Source organism: Epargyreus clarus, unplaced genomic scaffold (genome assembly GCF_041222505.1).
Source record: "Epargyreus clarus isolate Ecla_fem2 unplaced genomic scaffold, WU_Ecla_fem_2.2 ptg000007l, whole genome shotgun sequence".
In the NCBI taxonomy this organism is placed as follows: domain Eukaryota; kingdom Metazoa; phylum Arthropoda; class Insecta; order Lepidoptera; family Hesperiidae; genus Epargyreus; species Epargyreus clarus.
In genome coordinates this window covers 11,464,501-11,488,744 of record NW_027332215.1, presented here as the reverse complement: position 1 = coordinate 11,488,744, position 24,244 = coordinate 11,464,501, and the positions used below count along the sequence as shown (strand labels likewise).

Here is a 24,244-nt window from a genome sequence, read left to right as displayed (position 1 = left end):
TTCATAATTAAATGAGCATTATGAGTCGTGCACTTTTGGATTTTCCAAACTTTTTTACTTTAATATTAGGTATAAGAAATCGTAATTAATTGAAGCTGTGTATTTAGTAAATAAATAAATAATTTCCCACACACATACACCTGTATAGAATGAACTTATCCCCTATTTATTTTAAGTTATGTTGATTTATTTTTATCCATATATCCTAAAATAAACAAATAACTAAAGTTCCTTTTTCGGTACAAATATTAGAACATCCTGCTATACAATATTTGTCACGAAAGAAAAGCCAAAATTTAATATTTACATCATCTCGTTAAAAGCCTTTCGGTATTGCCCCTATTTTTTCCTATTGTAAGACATTAAATCCAAAGACCTATTTATTATAATAAACAAATACTACATAGGTATAAAGGGCACGTACATGAAACAGGAAAATCTAAAAAGAGGTTGAGAATTTGGTAGTACGGAACTCACCGGGTGCGCGATCAAGTCTCACTGGACCAATCTTTCTAAATAATAATTGTCAAATTACAAACGTGGCAGGAAAACAATAGTTAAGATTGATTATTATCCTAACGGGCGTTATCCGCATTCAGGAATTGGGCGACATAGTTTTGCTTTAGGTTCTCCAGTGCTCGCAGTATTCCATAAGATGGCGTTAGTTGTCGTAACAAACAAAATTCATTAATTTTATATAATTAAGTAAATACAATTTTATAATAATTCCTTATAAAATTCGGAAGTGAATCTAATTATGAAAAAATGTCAAAATCGTTATGACTTTTAGAAGTAGAAAAAAATAATAAATAATTAATAAGGACGTTAAAAAAATATTACCAACGTACAGAGATATTGTAAAACATAAAGGGTACGTTACAGTCAAATAAAAAGTAAATGTGAATAAAAAAAAGTAACAAAAAAACACGGCTATGTGTAGGCTTAACGCCTCGGGCTGGATTCGAACCAGCGTCCACGGGTACGCGTACGTATCCGCTGCTCTTCCAACTGAGCTACAGAGGCTATGAGTGCCTGTACCGAATTTTGCGTACAATAGTGATTAGAATTTGAAGATTTTTGCGTTAATACGTGGTTAAATAAAGTATAAATCAATTTCATGTTAGGATACGATTAAAGTACGAGTAATGTCTACATACCCGGCTAATAAGGAATGGTTGAAGGTTGAAAAATGTTGGTAAATTTATTTATTACTTCGAATCTTTCGAATTTCGACGATTAAGATTTAGTTATATTCGTCTTAAATACCCAAATAGATTTATTACTTCGAATCTTTCGAATTTCGACGATTAAGATTTAGTAATATTCGTCTTAAATACCCAAATAGATAAGTGTTTGAAAAAAAAAACACTTGTAAATTATTGCATTGCTTTTAAATTATCTTTTCTATAGTATGGCAGTCGGGTCTTCGATATTTCAATTATTATTTGTTTTAAGCTTTTTAATTACTATTTGTCAAATGATTTTGAAACTTGTAACAAACGCCGTTACTAGACGCATTTTAATATAAACTTATGATATATTTATTCAAAGCAACAAATTAACCTGATAAATTGTACACAGGTGAAAAACGTAAGCTGACCATTCCATCCTCCTTGGGCTACGGCGAGCGCGGAGCCGGCAACGTGATCCCGGCGCACGCCACCCTGCACTTCGAAGCCGAACTGATCAACATCGGAGACTCTCCCCCAACCACCAACGTGTTCAAGGAAATCGACGCCGACAAAGACAACTTGCTGTCCCGCGAAGAAGTGAGTATAGAGTTTGCGTTCCAAGCCATGGACACCGACGGTGACAGCGAGCTGTCCCGCGAGGAGGTCAGTCCCTGAGTTACTAGGGTGGTGGGATGTAAAATCGATGGTAGAAAGGTGATAGTTTCAATATATAACACAATTTGTTGTATTTGCTTACATGTCTTATAAATTTAGAGCATTATGAAATTCTACGCATTTATAGCTTTGTTTTTTGTGGCATGATACGTAACAACCATTCTGATATACGCCACCTAGAATTTATAATATTAACCTGCCTATTCTCAAACACGCTCTGATCAATCTGGTTACCTGAAGATAGCTAAACCGTTTGTATCTCGTATTTATTTATGTACGTAATGTATACGTTAGATGTTAAATATTACATACACTCACATACTAAAAAGCTTATTCACTGGATTTGTAGACTTTATAATTGTTGTCTAGATATTTAAAATAGATTACATAACCGCATAGGTACCTCTATTACGTGGTAACACATACGCATTAATTAGTTTCTAAAGCGCAGAGACAGTTTCATTTTACAGTGCATTAATTTATTATTATGGTGCTACAATATCTGTTGAAGCAAAAGCAGCCTCGGATTATAAATTTATGAGCTGTATCTACGGTATATCTACATACTTTCATAATTACATTAACCGAAAACTACCAACTATTTATGCTGCCAACTTCCTTGCGTAATTTATTTATGCCTATACTCATATAGTGAGAGCACATACCTATATATTTTTTTTAGGAAAGTTAATATGTAAATTCGATGTTATTTTTTTAATAGGCAAGACTGCTAATGTACATTATGTAAGTTATACTTCTTAAGCGTTAGGAAAATAATATGAGAGTAGATTTTGCACGTGCACGCACAAAATTAAACAAAAATTATATGATTTTATCCTTATTACATATTATTATATTTTAACGGTAGCGGTAGTAGTATAGTTGGTGTAGGTACGTGTATATGAATGTTAGTGTACTTATTCGTAAAATAATATTAAAAATCCATAAAAAAGCATTTATTTTTAATCACGCCAAAGAATTTCACTTTTAATCTATTAACACCCACACCGTCTTTTCTGTACGTTGCACACGATTTTTCATCACTGCATATTATCCTTTTATGTTTATTTTTATGTATAAAATATCTAAACCATCGGTCCAACGGATGGGCTACATCTTGCCAACGAACTTGTTTTTTTTTAATTTTACTTAATTCTCGTTCATTGTCCTGCAGGTGAGCGAATACCTTAAGAAGCAGATGGTACCTCCCGATGGTGCTGAAATGAGCGACGACATCAAGCAGATGCTCGAGAGCCACGACAAGCTCGTCGAGGAGATCTTCCAGCACGAGGACAAGGACAAGAATGGCTTCATCAGCCACGAGGAGTTCTCTGGCCCTAAGCACGACGAACTTTAAACTAAGCACAATATGTCATAATCTCTCCTAAGCTCAATTCCACAAACAGTGGGAGTCGTAAGACTTTCGAGTGATCTTAATATTCTTTATAATCGTAAAATAATAATATTTAATATCTGTTATTTTATGCTATACTAGCTACTCGATATATTCTTAATTATATATATATAATGTTTGTCTTTTACTCATTTCTTCTCTATGTTTCTTATGATGCGTTGGTGCGATCTATTGTCGTATTCTGTTTAGTTTCAAATCGTTAAACCAAGTGTTGTGTTGAGTCTTTTGTACTTAGTTTATTTATGTTGTTGGTGTATCTATGAGTTTGTTATAATGTTAAGGTAGTTACAATAATGTTATTAATATGATACATGCATATGATAAGCACAACACTGTTGGATATTCTCATGTATGAGGGCATTACACAATTTGAGATTATTTTGTTAGCTGTATTCAAGACCCCCCTTTGTATTGTACTCAATTTGTGACACAAACATTTTGGAAATGACTACCTTTACTGATGTAATGTTTTGGATCCTTTTTGACTTCGATTTATGTTAATAACAACCAAAATGTAAAGACTGATTTTATTATAAGATTGAATAAACTGCAGTCTACTGGCCACCTTAACACAAACTTTGTGGCTTTCCAAATTTCCATCAAGTTTTTATTATGTTCATCTTTTACTCAAATTCGTCACAAAACTTTGTGTAAGCATGTGTTGTACTCATACTCGTTATGTAATAATTGTAGTAACATAGTCACAAATTACTGTTTAATGTTCATTCCGCGATATCTCAATTCAATAAATGTATTTACCGAAATATATTGGTGTTTCATTTATACGAGTATTTTGTAGATGTGAGAAATAGCAACAATGTGAATGCTGTTGGGTACAGTTGTCTATATAGCAATATTATTGCTACACTTTGAAATATGTGGTATCAGGGCAGAGTTTATTAATTAGGTATATTAGGAGCATTTGAGACCCATATACCTATTAAGTAGTTTGAAAAGGATTTACTATTTGGGGTTCATTCTATTTTTAACCGATTACAGTTATCAATGCGTGTCAATTGCCACTTAATATCGAGTAGATGGCAAGCCTTTTACAATTTTAATTACAGTATATAGACTTTTACATATAATATAGCCTAAACCCTTCTCACTCTGAGGAGATACCCCTAAAAACCCACGGTGTTCCTCTGGACGCCTTTTGTCGGGACCACGGGTACGTTAATAGCACTACGCGATTCCGACGGCGTTTGCCCGACTGCGTTTGGGGGGGGGGGGGGGGGGTGAGGAGATACCCCCGCCAGTAATAGGAGAATATTAGGTTAACGATAACGGTAGGACGTATTTAATGCCTTAAAAATTATTCACCACCTATATTTATTGGTATTACTAGATGCATTCGTTTTTCACATATACATCGCTTAGGCAGCTGCTCAACCTCTTGATTTCACTTTTGTTCAGAAGCCCGCTTACGTTTATTCGTAAAAGGTTATGGAAACTAAATCATCAGGCCACAAAAATGAAATCAGTTGAATGTTTGTCCTATATTCTTAGGTACCCAAAACAATTATTTTTAACCATATTGTGTTCAGATGCCACTAGAATATACTTGACATGACTTGACCTTGATTTGAAGCTCCTTTCACCACTTGGTAGAATGAGGACCAGATAACAACATAAAGATATTCTTATCGTGCTTTGCTATCGGAATAGTCTAATAATAATTGAGCCTGAATAAATACATTTTAACTGGTGTCGCTCGCTAGCATATAAGGTCCCGATTAACTTCTTTTTGTTAAAAAATCCATGGTTAGGAAATTGATAGCATTTGTAATATACCTGTTACCATAGAAAAGAAAAGCAAGCCTGTAACTGTACCTGTGCCGCCATCTGTTGGCATATATGTTAAATTTGAATAATATCTAGGTCGCAGTCGAAGTTAAAATAAATTATTAAATCGGAGAGGGTTAGTGTGTTTAGCAAATCTGTTTTCGACTAATATTTGTGTGCACGACAGATTAATATATAAATTATAAATAATAAAATAAAATATTTAAAAATACTTAAATATAAATGAGTTATAATATGAGCCTGTATTAATAATCTGTGGAACATAATAAAGATGCAAACAAGGACGGCGGCAAAGAAACCGTATCGACTCTGTGGTAATTCGCGCCGCTGCAGATTCCCGCGCTTTTTTAATTGCGCACTTCGGATGATCGGACGATTCGACTGGACGACACATTGCTGCTTTTATATATATACGCTTGCTCTGCCGCCGCCCGCGCCGCTTTTAAACCATAATATCGTCTTTTATTAATATACCAGCAGCCTATACGTAACATTTTGGCCTTACGAACCGGATAATTCGTATCGTTTATGCATAAACAGATGGTGAAAAGTTGGGATCTAATTTGAAGAAGTTCGTTTGAAATACCAACAGTGATCGTTTATCGTTTATTTTAAACACTATTGTTATGTGCATGCAGTGTATATTTGTGTTTAGTGTTACCGTTTAAATTGTTTGTTCGTGGTAATTTCGTATGTTTAAAAGCTAAGTGCGTTGGTAATTAATAGAAATATAGACATAAGTGACTGGTGTTCGTTTGTTCGTTGTCAATAAAAGGACATTTATTATTACGCGGTGAGCGAAGTGTATTATAGTTATTATATCAGTAGTGAGTTCGTATATTAAAAGTAACGTGTATTAAAAGTGACGTGTATGTTAAGTTCGTGTATTAAAAGTGAGTTCGTGTATTACGCGTTAAATTATTGTTTATGTGTAATTGTGAATGTGAATTTAATATATCGGGTGTGATTGTGGTGTTAATATAATTGTGTTGTATTCATGTGTGTGTGTGTTGCGTATCAATAAGTTGTTTATTCGAGTATAGTGTAGTTAGAAGTGTCGAGTTAATAATATAAATAAAATGCCAATAACGAGGTCAATATCCTCTAAGCGTAGAGGTATAAAGATCGAGCCAGCTCCACCTGAATCGAACCCGGTCACTGAACCACAATCAGCACGAGAAGTAGACGCGCCAATAGGGATACCAAGTACTCCAATGACACAAATGCGAGGTAAAAAGAGTATCGAGTCGTTGCAAAGCCGATCGAACGAGTCAGCATGCTCTAAGAAGAGCATTCAGCGCGCTGAAGCGTTAGAACGACTCGCCAAGGCAAAGCTAGAAGAAGCGCGCGCAGTCACTGCACTTGCTGAAGCTGAAGTAGCCAGGATCGAAGCACAGTCTACCGTTATAGATGATCATGAAAGCGTTCCCGATGCAGACAAAGATAAGTCTTTTCTTATTAAGAGTTGGCTAGAAACGCAACCAAAGATAGGCGAACCCGTGGATCAAGATATTTATACTACCCATCGGAAAAATGATACTGAGTTGCACCCGGCGGAGTTCACCGACCGACGTATACCATCTCAGGAGCCGCAAATGATAGATGTGGCAGCGCTCGCCGCGGCTTTAAATGAGGTCGCGCGAGCTACATCATCGCACCCACTATCAAAATATGTTCAAGACTTACCATCCTTTAGTGGTGCTAGCAATGAATGGCTAGCATTTAGAGCTGCATACCGTGATACCAATGGTCACTTCACTAAGACTGAGAACTTGATACGACTAAGAAGATGTTTACGGTGTGTGGCCAGAGAAGCAGCGATATCGCTATTTATCGCGGAGACTGAACCGGACGAAGTGATGCGCCTACTAGAGTTAAGATTTGGGCGCCCAGACGCGTTAGTCATAGCAGAGATGGAGAAGATTAAAACTATTCCTCGACTAACAGATAACCCTCGAGACATATGTGTCTTCGCCAGTCGCATTAATAACATCGTAGCCGTCGTACAAGCTTTAAAGAAAACTTATTACTTGTATAACCCAGAAGCGATTAGAGCAGTCGTAGATAAATTAACGCCCGCTATAAAATATCGATGGTACGACTATGCTTCGACAAGACCAGAAGATGAACCTGATCTTATCAAAATCTCAGATTTTCTATCTAGAGAAGCTGAACTTTGTAGTCGATATGCACCAGCAGAGAATGTCAGAGACCGTTCACCTTCAATTCAGAAGAAACCACACAGATCTTACACTACTACGTCTTTAGAACCGATTGTACGCTCGACCTCCCGGAAGCCACTGAGCGCACCAGATTGCCCCATTTGCGAGAAGGATCATAAGATTCGTGACTGCAAGACCTTCAAAGATTTAAAAGTTAGTGACAGATGGGAACGAGCGAAAGAATTCAACATTTGCTTCCGATGCTTGAATAAAAGAAATTTTCGGCACCGATGCAGCTACAAGGCATGTGGGATTGAGGATTGTAAAGGTTCGCATCATCCCCTTCTACATAGCACTAAACCGGCGGAGTATAACAAAGAGAGTGGTTCCGATTTAGCCGTGGTAACATCAACTCGGCCTAAGACTTTGGAAACAACATTTTTGAAAATAGTGCCTGTAACCATAAAGGGCCCCAAAGGTACTTTAGACACATTTGCCCTTCTAGATGAGGGATCTACAGTTACCTTGATTGAGGAAAGTATAGCTCAGGATGTTGGAGCAATTGGGCCAACAGAGCCGTTCGACATTGAGGGTGTGGCTGGAGCTCGAGTGAGCGCAAACACTTCAAGTCGGGTGTCGTTGCTCATCACCGGAAAGCACGCTCACAAGGAACATGAGCTTACAGCGCGCACTATCGACAACCTACATCTTTCACCTCAAGCTATAGACGGAGATTATTTGGACAAGTTCAAATATTTGAAAGAAATTTCCGATGACCTCATATGTAATCGTGGAACACCCACACTTCTGATCGGCCAGGATAACTGGCATCTCATAGTATCGCGGTCAGTTAAGTGTGGAACACGAGGTCAGCCAGTCGCTTCATTCACTGAGCTCGGATGGGTGCTTCATGGCCCCAGTGGAGATAAAACGCATCGAGTTCATTTCGTGTCGAAAATTACAGTCCACAATGAAGAAGAAGAGGAAAGAATAGAAGATCTTATGAAGAACTTTTTTGACCTCGATGCAATCGGAATCGAACCTAAGCACCCTAAGAATGACCCGAACGAACGCGCCATAAGTATACTCGAGAAGCGAAGTCGTCGGTTGCCCAACGGACAATTTGAGACTGGTTTGTTGTGGCGTAATGACGACGTGGTGCTACCCAATAATAAAGACTCTGCGATAAGACGCCTCGAAGGTATAGAGAGAAAGCTGGACAAAGACGCCAATCTTAAACGGCAGTACAACGAGCAGATGGCACATCTTCTTGATAGCGGGTATGCTGAGTTAGCGACTTCTTCGCCACGCCCTGGCCGCATTTGGTACTTACCACATTTTCCGGTGATAAACCCTTCGAAGCCCAAGCCAAGAATCGTATTGGATGCTGCAGCCAGAAGTCGTGGAATTTGTTTGAACGATACCTTGCTAAGCGGTCCTGACCTTTTGATGTCGCTGCCTGGAGTACTGATGCGTTTCCGGCAAAGACAAGTAGCAGTAACAGCAGACATAAAAGATATGTTCCTGCGTATAACCATGCGAGAAGATGATAGAGATGCGTTGCGTTTCCTGTGGAGAGAAGACAGACGAGAAGGACCACCTACAGAATATCGTATGCGCAGCGTTATTTTTGGCGCAGCTTCCTCTCCGTGCACTGCGATCTATATCAAAAATAGAAACGCAAAAGAACACGAACAGCAGTTTCCTGAAGCTGTGGATGCCATCATCAATAACCACTACATGGATGACTATCTACAATCATTCGACTCCGTTGAACAAGCTATTCGTGTTGCGTCAGACGTGGATTATGTTCATCAGCGTGCAAAATTCTTCCTTCAAAAATGGGCATCGAATCGACCTGAGGTGCTCGCAAAATTGACATCAGAGCATAATAAGCGAAGTGAAGAGGTAAAGCTGCAAGATAACCCGACAACAGAGAAAACCTTGGGACTTGTATGGAAACCTATTGAGGACCATCTGACATTTAATTTAAACCTTAAGAAAGTTTCAATCGAGATATGTAACGGAACGAAGCGACCAACAAAAAGAGAAGCACTTCGCACCATAATGTCGCTTTTCGATCCTCTGGGCCTTGTCACTCCAGTCACCGTTCCAGCGAAGCGCTTATTACAAGACACTTGGCGTTTAGGTGTCAATTGGGATGAGGAACTTCCTGATGATTTACATGCGGCGTGGCTTGAGTGGTTGCGCCATATGAAACAACTGAGCCATTTGGCCATCGAGCGCTGCTACCCACACTTCACCGATGCAGCGCACGTCGAGATGCACATCTTCGTAGATGCAAGTGAAAGTGCTTGCGTCGCCGCAGTCTACTGGCGATCTGTTTCTGTGGATAATACCGTCCATATGTCATTAGTCATGGCCAAGGGGAAGGTGGCTCCATTGAAGGTAACATCAGTACCACGTCTCGAGCTGCAAGCAGCCGTATTAGGCTGTCGCCTAGCACGCACTGTTGAAACCGAGCACGATATAAAACCAGCACGCCGAATATTTTGGACAGATTCTCGCACAGTGTTGTCGTGGCTCAGAGCGGGACCGCGTACTTATAAACCCTTTGTTGCTCATCGTGTAGCGGAGATTGAAGATGATACCAAAGTCAGCGAGTGGCGTTGGGTGCCAACTGCACTCAATGTCGCAGACGATGCCACCCGCGGAACACCAAGCGAATTTGAACACAATCATAGATGGTTTCGTGGGCCGCATTTCTTATATAATTCAGAAGAATCTTGGCCCCAAGAGCCAGAATCCGTCGTGACACCAATTACTGGGGAAGAACGTGTGGCAACAACAACACATGGAACTCAGCGCCTCGTCGACGCATTGCCTCTGGTCTCGAAGTTTTCATCCTGGTTGCGTCTCGTCAGAACAACCGGCAGAGTTCTTCAATTTATCGAGCTTTGTCGCCCCCAGCCTCTGGTTGCTCCTGTAGGCGCTATAAAAAGAACACGTCGATCAGATGTTGAAGACCTGTGGAAGAAGACGACATCACGACGACCAATTCAACAACCGCGAACTACAGCTTCGACACCTGTTAAGCCATGCTACGTGCCTCTCGAAGCCTTTTACCTTAAAGCGGCAGAGAAGATTTGGTGGAAAGCTGCTCAAGAAGAGAACTTCTATAATGATATTTGCCGCCTTCGAAAAAACTTGCCAATCGCTAAAGATAGCAAATTGCGAGCGTTAAGCATCTATTTAGACGAAGAGGGCGTTATGAGACTAAGATCGCGTATTGACTTGGCCATAAATATTTCACCGGAACAGCGCAATCCACCGGTCCTCGATGGTGGAAGTTCATACACCCGATTGTATATCGCATGGATTCATAAACTTAATCACCACGCTGGGGCAGAGACGGTAGTAAACGAAATTCGTTCACGTTTATGGGTGTTGCGTTTAAGACCAACTGTTCGAAGCATAATAAAAAGTTGCATAAAATGCCGACTTCTGCGAGCAAAACCTAGTTCACCCCTAACAGGAGACCATCCAAAGACCCGACTCGCCCATCATGAGCGACCATTTAGTTTTGTGGGTCTCGATTTCTTTGGTCCCTGCGGCGTTACAGTAGGACGACGACATGAAAAGCGATACGTCGCTCTCTTCACTTGTTTGACAACTCGTGCTGTGCATATAGAAGTGGCAGGATCCCTGACGTCAGATAGCGCTATCATGGCTTTGAGAAGGATGATGGCGCGGCGTGGATGTCCGACGGAAATCCATAGCGACAATGGAACCAATCTGAGAGGAGCTGATGCCGAGCTGAGGAAGGCTGCCTATACGGCGACAAAAGATGAGGCCACATCTCGCTCAATAACTTGGCGATTTATCCCACCCGGAGCTGCATTTATGGGCGGAGCGTGGGAGAGATTGGTACAATCGATTAAACGAGCACTAGCTGCAACATTGAATGAGCGCTACCCAACGGAAGAAGTGTTGCTGACTTTGCTTTTGGAAGCGGAATACACGGTCAACAACAGACCTTTAACACCAGTGTCAACCTCTGCAGATGACCCTGAATCGCTAACTCCTCTGCACTTTATACTGGGAGGCCCAGCTCGAGTGCCACAGCCTGGAAGCTTCAGCGACGCTGATCTAAACGCTCGACAAAGGTGGCGGCATACTCAACGTCTAGCCGACATTTTTTGGGCTCGTTGGGTGCGTGAATATGTGCCGTTGCTTCAAAACCGGCGGGAGCCGCGAAGCCAAGGACCATTTCCACAAATTGGAGACGTAGTATTGTTGGTGGACGAGAATTTGCCTCGGAATACCTGGCCCCGGGGAAAAATAACAAACTTATATCCTGGAAAGGATGGAGTTATTCGGGTCGTCGAGGTGAAGACAAAGTCGGGGCTACTGAAGAGAGCCACAAAGAAGATTATCGTGCTCACAAATGAGGTGCATGAAATGCACGGCGGGAGAATGTGCACGACAGATTAATATATAAATTATAAATAATAAAATAAAATATTTAAAAATACTTAAATATAAATGAGTTATAATATGAGCCTGTATTAATAATCTGTGGAACATAATAAAGATGCAAACAAGGACGGCGGCAAAGAAACCGTATCGACTCTGTGGTAATTCGCGCCGCTGCAGATTCCCGCGCTTTTTTAATTGCGCACTTCGGATGATCGGACGATTCGACTGGACGACACATTGCTGCTTTTATATATATACGCTTGCTCTGCCGCCGCCCGCGCCGCTTTTAAACCATAATATCGTCTTTTATTAATATACCAGCAGCCTATACGTAACATTTTGGCCTTACGAACCGGATAATTCGTATCGTTTATGCATAAACAGATGGTGAAAAGTTGGGATCTAATTTGAAGAAGTTCGTTTGAAATACCAACAGTGATCGTTTATCGTTTATTTTAAACACTATTGTTATGTGCATGCAGTGTATATTTGTGTTTAGTGTTACCGTTTAAATTGTTTGTTCGTGGTAATTTCGTATGTTTAAAAGCTAAGTGCGTTGGTAATTAATAGAAATATAGACATAAGTGACTGGTGTTCGTTTGTTCGTTGTCAATAAAAGGACATTTATTATTACGCGGTGAGCGAAGTGTATTATAGTTATTATATCAGTAGTGAGTTCGTATATTAAAAGTAACGTGTATTAAAAGTGACGTGTATGTTAAGTTCGTGTATTAAAAGTGAGTTCGTGTATTACGCGTTAAATTATTGTTTATGTGTAATTGTGAATGTGAATTTAATATATCGGGTGTGATTGTGGTGTTAATATAATTGTGTTGTATTCATGTGTGTGTGTGTTGCGTATCAATAAGTTGTTTATTCGAGTATAGTGTAGTTAGAAGTGTCGAGTTAATAATATAAATAAAATACCAATAACGAGGTCAATATCCTCTAAGCGTAGAGGTATAAAGATCGAGCCAGCTCCACCTGAATCGAACCCGGTCACTGAACCACAATCAGCACGAGAAGTAGACGCGCCAATAGGGATACCAAGTACTCCAATGACACAAATGCGAGGTAAAAAGAGTATCGAGTCGTTGCAAAGCCGATCGAACGAGTCAGCATGCTCTAAGAAGAGCATTCAGCGCGCTGAAGCGTTAGAACGACTCGCCAAGGCAAAGCTAGAAGAAGCGCGCGCAGTCACTGCACTTGCTGAAGCTGAAGTAGCCAGGATCGAAGCACAGTCTACCGTTATAGATGATCATGAAAGCGTTCCCGATGCAGACAAAGATAAGTCTTTTCTTATTAAGAGTTGGCTAGAAACGCAACCAAAGATAGGCGAACCCGTGGATCAAGATATTTATACTACCCATCGGAAAAATGATACTGAGTTGCACCCGGCGGAGTTCACCGACCGACGTATACCATCTCAGGAGCCGCAAATGATAGATGTGGCAGCGCTCGCCGCGGCTTTAAATGAGGTCGCGCGAGCTACATCATCGCACCCACTATCAAAATATGTTCAAGACTTACCATCCTTTAGTGGTGCTAGCAATGAATGGCTAGCATTTAGAGCTGCATACCGTGATACCAATGGTCACTTCACTAAGACTGAGAACTTGATACGACTAAGAAGATGTTTACGGTGTGTGGCCAGAGAAGCAGCGATATCGCTATTTATCGCGGAGACTGAACCGGACGAAGTGATGCGCCTACTAGAGTTAAGATTTGGGCGCCCAGACGCGTTAGTCATAGCAGAGATGGAGAAGATTAAAACTATTCCTCGACTAACAGATAACCCTCGAGACATATGTGTCTTCGCCAGTCGCATTAATAACATCGTAGCCGTCGTACAAGCTTTAAAGAAAACTTATTACTTGTATAACCCAGAAGCGATTAGAGCAGTCGTAGATAAATTAACGCCCGCTATAAAATATCGATGGTACGACTATGCTTCGACAAGACCAGAAGATGAACCTGATCTTATCAAAATCTCAGATTTTCTATCTAGAGAAGCTGAACTTTGTAGTCGATATGCACCAGCAGAGAATGTCAGAGACCGTTCACCTTCAATTCAGAAGAAACCACACAGATCTTACACTACTACGTCTTTAGAACCGATTGTACGCTCGACCTCCCGGAAGCCACTGAGCGCACCAGATTGCCCCATTTGCGAGAAGGATCATAAGATTCGTGACTGCAAGACCTTCAAAGATTTAAAAGTTAGTGACAGATGGGAACGAGCGAAAGAATTCAACATTTGCTTCCGATGCTTGAATAAAAGAAATTTTCGGCACCGATGCAGCTACAAGGCATGTGGGATTGAGGATTGTAAAGGTTCGCATCATCCCCTTCTACATAGCACTAAACCGGCGGAGTATAACAAAGAGAGTGGTTCCGATTTAGCCGTGGTAACATCAACTCGGCCTAAGACTTTGGAAACAACATTTTTGAAAATAGTGCCTGTAACCATAAAGGGCCCCAAAGGTACTTTAGACACATTTGCCCTTCTAGATGAGGGATCTACAGTTACCTTGATTGAGGAAAGTATAGCTCAGGATGTTGGAGCAATTGGGCCAACAGAGCCGTTCGACATTGAGGGTGTGGCTGGAGCTCGAGTGAGCGCAAACACTTCAAGTCGGGTGTCGTTGCTCATCACCGGAAAGCACGCTCACAAGGAACATGAGCTTACAGCGCGCACTATCGACAACCTACATCTTTCACCTCAAGCTATAGACGGAGATTATTTGGACAAGTTCAAATATTTGAAAGAAATTTCCGATGACCTCATATGTAATCGTGGAACACCCACACTTCTGATCGGCCAGGATAACTGGCATCTCATAGTATCGCGGTCAGTTAAGTGTGGAACACGAGGTCAGCCAGTCGCTTCATTCACTGAGCTCGGATGGGTGCTTCATGGCCCCAGTGGAGATAAAACGCATCGAGTTCATTTCGTGTCGAAAATTACAGTCCACAATGAAGAAGAAGAGGAAAGAATAGAAGATCTTATGAAGAACTTTTTTGACCTCGATGCAATCGGAATCGAACCTAAGCACCCTAAGAATGACCCGAACGAACGCGCCATAAGTATACTCGAGAAGCGAAGTCGTCGGTTGCCCAACGGACAATTTGAGACTGGTTTGTTGTGGCGTAATGACGACGTGGTGCTACCCAATAATAAAGACTCTGCGATAAGACGCCTCGAAGGTATAGAGAGAAAGCTGGACAAAGACGCCAATCTTAAACGGCAGTACAACGAGCAGATGGCACATCTTCTTGATAGCGGGTATGCTGAGTTAGCGACTTCTTCGCCACGCCCTGGCCGCATTTGGTACTTACCACATTTTCCGGTGATAAACCCTTCGAAGCCCAAGCCAAGAATCGTATTGGATGCTGCAGCCAGAAGTCGTGGAATTTGTTTGAACGATACCTTGCTAAGCGGTCCTGACCTTTTGATGTCGCTGCCTGGAGTACTGATGCGTTTCCGGCAAAGACAAGTAGCAGTAACAGCAGACATAAAAGATATGTTCCTGCGTATAACCATGCGAGAAGATGATAGAGATGCGTTGCGTTTCCTGTGGAGAGAAGACAGACGAGAAGGACCACCTACAGAATATCGTATGCGCAGCGTTATTTTTGGCGCAGCTTCCTCTCCGTGCACTGCGATCTATATCAAAAATAGAAACGCAAAAGAACACGAACAGCAGTTTCCTGAAGCTGTGGATGCCATCATCAATAACCACTACATGGATGACTATCTACAATCATTCGACTCCGTTGAACAAGCTATTCGTGTTGCGTCAGACGTGGATTATGTTCATCAGCGTGCAAAATTCTTCCTTCAAAAATGGGCATCGAATCGACCTGAGGTGCTCGCAAAATTGACATCAGAGCATAATAAGCGAAGTGAAGAGGTAAAGCTGCAAGATAACCCGACAACAGAGAAAACCTTGGGACTTGTATGGAAACCTATTGAGGACCATCTGACATTTAATTTAAACCTTAAGAAAGTTTCAATCGAGATATGTAACGGAACGAAGCGACCAACAAAAAGAGAAGCACTTCGCACCATAATGTCGCTTTTCGATCCTCTGGGCCTTGTCACTCCAGTCACCGTTCCAGCGAAGCGCTTATTACAAGACACTTGGCGTTTAGGTGTCAATTGGGATGAGGAACTTCCTGATGATTTACATGCGGCGTGGCTTGAGTGGTTGCGCCATATGAAACAACTGAGCCATTTGGCCATCGAGCGCTGCTACCCACACTTCACCGATGCAGCGCACGTCGAGATGCACATCTTCGTAGATGCAAGTGAAAGTGCTTGCGTCGCCGCAGTCTACTGGCGATCTGTTTCTGTGGATAATACCGTCCATATGTCATTAGTCATGGCCAAGGGGAAGGTGGCTCCATTGAAGGTAACATCAGTACCACGTCTCGAGCTGCAAGCAGCCGTATTAGGCTGTCGCCTAGCACGCACTGTTGAAACCGAGCACGATATAAAACCAGCACGCCGAATATTTTGGACAGATTCTCGCACAGTGTTGTCGTGGCTCAGAGCGGGACCGCGTACTTATAAACCCTTTGTTGCTCATCGTGTAGCGGAGATTGAAGATGATACCAAAGTCAGCGAGTGGCGTTGGGTGCCAACTGCACTCAATGTCGCAGACGATGCCACCCGCGGAACACCAAGCGAATTTGAACACAATCATAGATGGTTTCGTGGGCCGCATTTCTTATATAATTCAGAAGAATCTTGGCCCCAAGAGCCAGAATCCGTCGTGACACCAATTACTGGGGAAGAACGTGTGGCAACAACAACACATGGAACTCAGCGCCTCGTCGACGCATTGCCTCTGGTCTCGAAGTTTTCATCCTGGTTGCGTCTCGTCAGAACAACCGGCAGAGTTCTTCAATTTATCGAGCTTTGTCGCCCCCAGCCTCTGGTTGCTCCTGTAGGCGCTATAAAAAGAACACGTCGATCAGATGTTGAAGACCTGTGGAAGAAGACGACATCACGACGACCAATTCAACAACCGCGAACTACAGCTTCGACACCTGTTAAGCCATGCTACGTGCCTCTCGAAGCCTTTTACCTTAAAGCGGCAGAGAAGATTTGGTGGAAAGCTGCTCAAGAAGAGAACTTCTATAATGATATTTGCCGCCTTCGAAAAAACTTGCCAATCGCTAAAGATAGCAAATTGCGAGCGTTAAGCATCTATTTAGACGAAGAGGGCGTTATGAGACTAAGATCGCGTATTGACTTGGCCATAAATATTTCACCGGAACAGCGCAATCCACCGGTCCTCGATGGTGGAAGTTCATACACCCGATTGTATATCGCATGGATTCATAAACTTAATCACCACGCTGGGGCAGAGACGGTAGTAAACGAAATTCGTTCACGTTTATGGGTGTTGCGTTTAAGACCAACTGTTCGAAGCATAATAAAAAGTTGCATAAAATGCCGACTTCTGCGAGCAAAACCTAGTTCACCCCTAACAGGAGACCATCCAAAGACCCGACTCGCCCATCATGAGCGACCATTTAGTTTTGTGGGTCTCGATTTCTTTGGTCCCTGCGGCGTTACAGTAGGACGACGACATGAAAAGCGATACGTCGCTCTCTTCACTTGTTTGACAACTCGTGCTGTGCATATAGAAGTGGCAGGATCCCTGACGTCAGATAGCGCTATCATGGCTTTGAGAAGGATGATGGCGCGGCGTGGATGTCCGACGGAAATCCATAGCGACAATGGAACCAATCTGAGAGGAGCTGATGCCGAGCTGAGGAAGGCTGCCTATACGGCGACAAAAGATGAGGCCACATCTCGCTCAATAACTTGGCGATTTATCCCACCCGGAGCTGCATTTATGGGCGGAGCGTGGGAGAGATTGGTACAATCGATTAAACGAGCACTAGCTGCAACATTGAATGAGCGCTACCCAACGGAAGAAGTGTTGCTGACTTTGCTTTTGGAAGCGGAATACACGGTCAACAACAGACCTTTAACACCAGTGTCAACCTCTGCAGATGACCCTGAATCGCTAACTCCTCTGCACTTTATACTGGGAGGCCCAGCTCGAGTGCCACAGCCTGGAAGCTTCAGCGACGCTGATCTAAACGCTCGACAAAGGTGGCGGCATACTCAACGTCTAGCCGACATTTTTTGGGCTCGTTGGGTGCGTGAATATGTGCCGTTGCTTCAAAACCGGCGGGAGCCGCGAAGCCAAGGACCATTTCCACAAATTGGAGACGTAGTATTGTTGGTGGACGAGAATTTGCCTCGGAATACCTGGCCCCGGGGAAAAATAACAAACTTATATCCTGGAAAGGATGGAGTTATTCGGGTCGTCGAGGTGAAGACAAAGTCGGGGCTACTGAAGAGAGCCACAAAGAAGATTATCGTGCTCACAAATGAGGTGCATGAAATGCACGGCGGGAGAATGTGCACGACAGATTAATATATAAATTATAAATAATAAAATAAAATATTTAAAAATACTTAAATATAAATGAGTTATAATATGAGCCTGTATTAATAATCTGTGGAACATAATAAAGATGCAAACAAGGACGGCGGCAAAGAAACCGTATCGACTCTGTGGTAATTCGCGCCGCTGCAGATTCCCGCGCTTTTTTAATTGCGCACTTCGGATGATCGGACGATTCGACTGGACGACACATTGCTGCTTTTATATATATACGCTTGCTCTGCCGCCGCCCGCGCCGCTTTTAAACCATAATATCGTCTTTTATTAATATACCAGCAGCCTATACGTAACAATTTGGAAGTATTAACTTTCTGAATTTCAGTGAACTTGCATTATAATATAACAAAAATTATCTTAAGCTCCCAAGTCTCAAGCCATTCGTATTACCCGTAGAATATTTTAAAATTAATTTGCGTTATTAAAACAAATAAGCGAATACAGATAACACTACGTGAACCGCAATTGCATTGTTTTCTTGTGATCGCATAGCAGGGTAGCCTCGAGTAATTACGTTAACTTGTAAATACGCCAACTTTGAAACATGACCACAGATATGTTACTAATAAATATACAGCAGTAAGGTAATATGTAAAGGGCACCTATAAACAAATGAACTACAAAAGTTTTTGTATTCGCTAATTCGCTACCAGAATTGCTGTTTATTGTTCGCCAATAATGTTAAAGCACAATTCTTCTGTCCGATTTAGGCATCGAATAATTTAATTGTGGGTTAAATAGAGGTATATTTAATTGATTAAATATACATTTATAATATTATCAAATTTATTTAAATACTCGCGGGGAATTCAGTGATTGGATTCAGGCAGCGCTGATTGGAGATTTCCGTTTTGTCTATGGTTGTCAGCCAGGATCCCGGATGTCTTTATTTGAATACAGATAATATTTTATTTCTACAGATATTAAAGTATGTTCAGACAGTGGAATAGACTATTTTTCTAAATAATTCTTAAAAGGATAATTAGTCCCCAGGATACTTATTATTGTCAAATAATGGCTTATCATTTTAAATCATATTATCGAAACAATTGTAATAAAGTATTAACTCCATTGTTAAATAGTAATTTCAAATTATATACTATAATCGTTTGAAAGTTCTATCCCTGGCAGTCGGAGGATATCAAGATAAAAAACATATGCAGAACCATGCTGCCTTAAAGCTACTATTGGTGTAGGGGAGTAATCCCCCTGGGATGCATATATTGTCCCTGGATGGTACCCCCTACAAACGACGCTCCATTTAGATAAGAAAAATCAGCAGCAACTGTTTGTGGAGTGGATGATATGTAAGTACATCATGCAATTTTTATTTATTTAATTTTATTATGTTACCTTTCACAAAGAGTAGGTCGCACTGTAGGGTTAAAAAGTAAGAATTTTATTTTTTTTAAATTGATTGATTTTATAACCAATTCAAGATCACAGCTTATGTGTGCTTTAAATGATTTTCCGTAAAATGCTCTTATATTCTTAATTAATATTATATATTGTTCGCCTACAGTTAATGTATGGCTTCCTATTGAAGGTTATTATAGTCTTTGAATAAAAATTGCAATGTCTCTGTTTTTCTGCATATTCTGTGCTGTTATCTTACAGACTTGTCAATAAATAAAGTTAGGCTGAAAGGCAAAAAGCCAAAGCCGTAAAACACCATTTAAAAAAAAAACAAAAATAATTACAGACTTGTCAGTTGACAGTGTCAGTTATTGTCATTTCATTTGTCAGTCAAATCTTCAACATTAAGTCAGTGGCTTTTGTTCTGCTGTGGCAGTTCCTATCATAGCACAGAGATAATAATTTTGATATTCAAAGTGCCGGTACCACTAGGAGTGAGGACACTGTTTGATGTTTATAAAATGTTATCTAATAAACGTTTAGTGACAATTTGTTTCACAGTGCTATGCTGCAACATCGCCTTGCTATCTGTATTCGTGAAATTAAACATAGGTGAACGTTGTTTTATTACCATCGACCAACACCAAGAAGCTCTCGCCGTTATACCTGATGACTTCCTCAGTATCGGTATCGACACCTCAGAAATTGAAAACTATGAAAAAATTGATTTCTCAAAGCCATTATTCCGAGAACTGGCTTCTGCGTTGGCTCCGGCAAGATTGCGACTGGGTGGTACTATGTCAGAACGCCTTATATTTAGTTCTGAAAACATTCCTTCCGTATCGTGTACGCACTGCCCTGCCAATGCTAGTAAATCCACTTGCTCTGCTGTAAAGAAGCTTTGCAGGCACAAATTTTTACCATTTTTCCTCATGACCGGTGATAAATGGGCAGAGATAAATGAATTCTGCAAGGAAACTGGCCTAAAGTTGCTGTTCAGTTTCAACTTATTACTTCGCGACCGAGAACATGAATGGGACAGCCATAATGCAGCAGAACTGCTTGAGTACTCCAGGCACAAAGGATACGACATAGACTGGCAATTAGGTAATGAACCAAACTCCTTCCGTCACGTCTTTAACATTAGCATTAGTCCTAAAACATTGGCACAGGACTTTCATAAACTTCGCAATCTTCTTAACCATTACGGCTATAGAAAGTCATTGTTAGTGGGTCCGGACACTACCAGGCCTCAACCAAAATGTCCATATTGTCTTGAATTTATGATCGAGTTTTTGGGGAATGGTTCCAATTCCATAAGTGTCAGATCATGGCATCAGTATTATCTTAATAGCAGAACTGCAAAGCTGGAGGACTTCTGGAATCCTGATACATTTGATTTACTCGAAGAACAAATTCAAACAATGAAAAGTTATACAGCTAAATATAACCATATACCTATGTGGTTGACTGAAACCAGCAGCTCATATGGGGGTGGTGCACCTGGCCTGTCCAATTCCTTTGCTGGCTCACCTTTATGGCTGGATAAACTAGGATTGTCCGCTAAGTACAACATCACAACAGTAATAAGACAAAGCTTTTTCGGAGGAAATTACAGCTTGGTTGATGACCGTCTCGATCCCTCGCCTGATTGGTGGATAAGTGTCTTGTATAAGAAGCTGGTTGGAAATAAAGTGTTGAAGGTTGATTGCAAGTGTTCACGTTTCCAAAGAATGTATGCACACTGTGCCAATAGTAAATATACAAATGATACCACAGCCATCACTTTATTTGCTATAAACTTGGAGCTAGCCAAGGCCCGGTTCCTGCTAAACGGCACTGCATTTCATGGAAATGATCTTGATATTGATGAATACATAATCAGTGCTCCTTCAAACAACAGACGCAGTAAGATTGTCCGACTGAATGGCTGGCAGTTGCACTACGACTCATCTGTACTGGAACCTCATCACATAAAATATGGTAACCATATTTCAATGCCACCTTACTCAATTGGGTTTTGGGTGATAAAGAATACCTCTATAAAAATATGTCAGTAAGTTTAGTTTTAAATGTAAGTTAAATGTCTGATGACTTCTTTCGCACAAAGACACATACATTCATATTTCCATGGGCTTCTATGGGAAGCCAGATGCACAAATCTAAAAGAAACTTTCAATAATGTTTCCATTGTAAAAACATCTTCAAAAGTTGTAATAATGAGATATTTTTAAAATAACTAAAGATATTGCATACAGGAATGAACAAATAAATAAATAAAACTAACTAATAGTTAACATAATTGTTGTGCATTATCAATAATTCCATTTACATAGATGACTCAAAAATGTAATTGTGCTTAGTCCAAAGCATGTAATGTTACAAAAACCCTTGCATCCTGTTACTCGGTTTAAGGATAAATTAATTTTACAAATTCTATACATGTATGTATGAGTAACTTGTATCATTGCATTACACAAGCATTTTTAGAACATTCCAGTGAGCTCCAATGAAATTTTGATTTAATTAAAACATTATAAACCTATTGAATATTTAAATATGCATGATCAGCATCTTAATTATATTTTACATAAAAATTAACTACATTTTTAAGAAGTTACAGATTATTTTTACTATTTTACCAACACAATTATAGAAGTATATTTTCAAATATGACATATATGTATACTCTGTAGTCATTCATACATAATTATCTTTTACCATGATACATTCTATATTTTTGTATATGCATCAATACAATATTAAGCCAATTGTAATAATAATATTATAAAAAGAAACATTGTTACCAATGTCACATTGGTATCAATGAGACTCTTTTCATTGCTTGAATATAACTAAACCACAAAAATGTTTCATGTTAATTTTTAACTTTCTAGCAAGAATTTAGAATGTTTATGTCAAGTGTCAATATGTATGTGTGACTGTGTTTATGTTTGAGTTTGAGTACACATACAAACATTTAGATACATTATAATAGAATGTCTGTTACATCCTGAACCTCACTATACTTTTTACGAGTTTTTGTACTTTAGATTATTTATTGTTGGTGTTGTATCGAACCTTGTTAAGTTCATGTACTTCTTAAGTTTCTAATTGCAGTAAGATCTCATGATAATGATGTAAATTTAAGAGTGCTTAACATTTATTAATTAAATATTTAATTGATAAGCTTACGTAATAATAAAGTTTATGCATATATTATTCATATTATATTCTATATTTTACATATTTTAAGATAATTAATTATTCTATGAACAATTTAGAATGTTAAGATTCCTATATTATAATGAGTTATTCTTTGATAATAATCTACTAATACGGCAATAACAACTTTATGAGTTGTTTAATCATTTCAACATTGCTCCTAATGAGCAGTGACGAATGTGAGCCTTGTTCTATTCTCAAGGAGAGTTCTGCATATGACACTGAACTACATGCCATCTGTAGATAAGAATGTATATTATAAGTAGGTATTTGTGTCTCAATCAATGCACATGATTCTTATTGAGCACTTGTACTTTACATGCATTGTCTTGATTATGACCTACTTTTATTTGCAAATTTATATCTTATATGTATTTTTATATGGGTATACAATTTAAGGAAATTATAACCTGAAAATTCAGGCTTCTAGCTTCATATGCAACGAAGTTACAGGGGGTCAAAAATGGGCCGAATTGCTTCGTGAAAAGGATGGTACGGCCGTGCTGCTTCTTTTGACTCGACTTGGCGGAGGCACTGCCGTGCCTCCAGATAGAGCGAGTGGTGTGCACTTTTCATATTGAAACAATAACTCAAGAAATTTCTAATATAGACCGAACAATTATGGTGTTATACACAGAAATCTGCTCTAGTTTTTTTCCAACACTTATAACCATAAACCTTGAGGTTAACAGTGAGAAACCATATTATGGGCACCACAGATGCCCTATTAAAGTAGTGCTTCTTATTGCTTCTTCATTAGGCATCTATTTGGTTTATAAATCTGTATAGCATCATCAGTCAATGTAGTTACCATATCCCAAAGCAGTCAAGGGCTTCCTACATTACATGTTGTTAATTCTTCCGCAGGGGTGTATTGCCCTATTCACTGTTTTCATGGATTATTATGCCTATACTGAAGTGACCAATACGCATAGCCAAGAATGGTCACTACAGCAGTACGCCTCTTCTAGAGTCCAGCATGTCCAATTAGTAGCGTGTGATTCTTGCGAATTAATGTATCTTTATATTTTGATATGAATCTAAACAAGTATGTTTACATACACGGTAAACGGTCTGATGCTCTGATGTTCATATAGTAGATACTAAAACTTATAGAGCTATCGGTATGAGCAAAATATTTCTTTAATTAAATTTAATCATATTTGACAATGTATAAATAAAATAGCTTCTATGAGATTCGATGGGTAGTAAAAGTGATGGTTAGAACAACTGCGAAATTTTCTTAATATTTTTCAATTTCAAATTATCTCTTCCAGTTACCTTGGTCTAGTTAATGTATCACACCAGTTTATATTTTTTTCTCAAGATAGGTAATAGTTACAAATACAATTTAAATTACTAAAATAATTAATAATATTGGTAAAAATAATAAATTGAGGTCGGTAAACATAGTTATTTTCTACAAAACTAATACTTTTTTTATTTATAAATCTATTTCTATTATTTTGAGATAAATTCAGTTTTTCTAACCGATCTATTAATACT

At 39.8% G+C, this 24,244-nt stretch overlaps 4 protein-coding genes across 5 annotated transcripts in view; all 4 read left to right on the top strand.

Annotated features, from left to right (window-relative positions):
- The window catches only part of Fkbp14 (peptidyl-prolyl cis-trans isomerase Fkb14), a 54,880-nt gene extending 50,853 nt beyond the window's left edge, over window positions 1–4,027 (top strand). The window contains exons 3-4 of one of the 2 annotated variants that reach the window (XM_073074631.1): window positions 1,582–1,835; window positions 3,022–4,027. In XM_073074631.1, coding sequence (XP_072930732.1) covers window positions 1,582–1,835; window positions 3,022–3,204 — 437 coding nt within the window. In that variant the 3' untranslated portion in view covers window positions 3,205–4,027. The remainder of the gene's footprint in view (window positions 1–1,581; window positions 1,836–3,021) is intronic. The other variant, XM_073074632.1, reaches the window with a different exon arrangement.
- Window positions 4,028–6,146: 2,119 nt separating this feature from the next.
- On the top strand, window positions 6,147–11,684 carry LOC140743707 (uncharacterized). Its single transcript, XM_073075203.1, has one exon. It carries the CDS (start codon window positions 6,147–6,149, stop codon window positions 11,682–11,684), a length of 5,538 nt encoding a protein of 1,845 aa, XP_072931304.1.
- A 1,043-nt stretch (window positions 11,685–12,727) lies between these two features.
- LOC140743693 (uncharacterized) lies at window positions 12,728–18,130 on the top strand. The gene has a single exon (XM_073075181.1). It carries the CDS (start codon window positions 12,728–12,730, stop codon window positions 18,128–18,130), a length of 5,403 nt encoding a protein of 1,800 aa, XP_072931282.1.
- Window positions 18,131–19,891: 1,761 nt separating this feature from the next.
- On the top strand, window positions 19,892–23,802 carry Hepa (heparanase-like protein). Its single transcript, XM_073074629.1, has one exon. The coding sequence runs from the start codon at window positions 20,035–20,037 to the stop codon at window positions 21,571–21,573; it is 1,539 nt and encodes a 512-aa protein (XP_072930730.1). The 5' UTR covers window positions 19,892–20,034; the 3' UTR covers window positions 21,574–23,802.
- Window positions 23,803–24,244: the final 442 nt, after the last annotated feature.

Bases quoted from the DNA above. Each gene is read 5' to 3' on its own strand.
- Hepa (XM_073074629.1), top strand. From the start codon at position 20,035: ATGTTATCTAATAAACGTTTAGTGACAATTTGTTTCACAGTGCTATGC.
- LOC140743693 (XM_073075181.1), top strand. From the start codon at position 12,728: ATGACACAAATGCGAGGTAAAAAGAGTATCGAGTCGTTGCAAAGCCGA.
- LOC140743707 (XM_073075203.1), top strand. From the start codon at position 6,147: ATGCCAATAACGAGGTCAATATCCTCTAAGCGTAGAGGTATAAAGATC.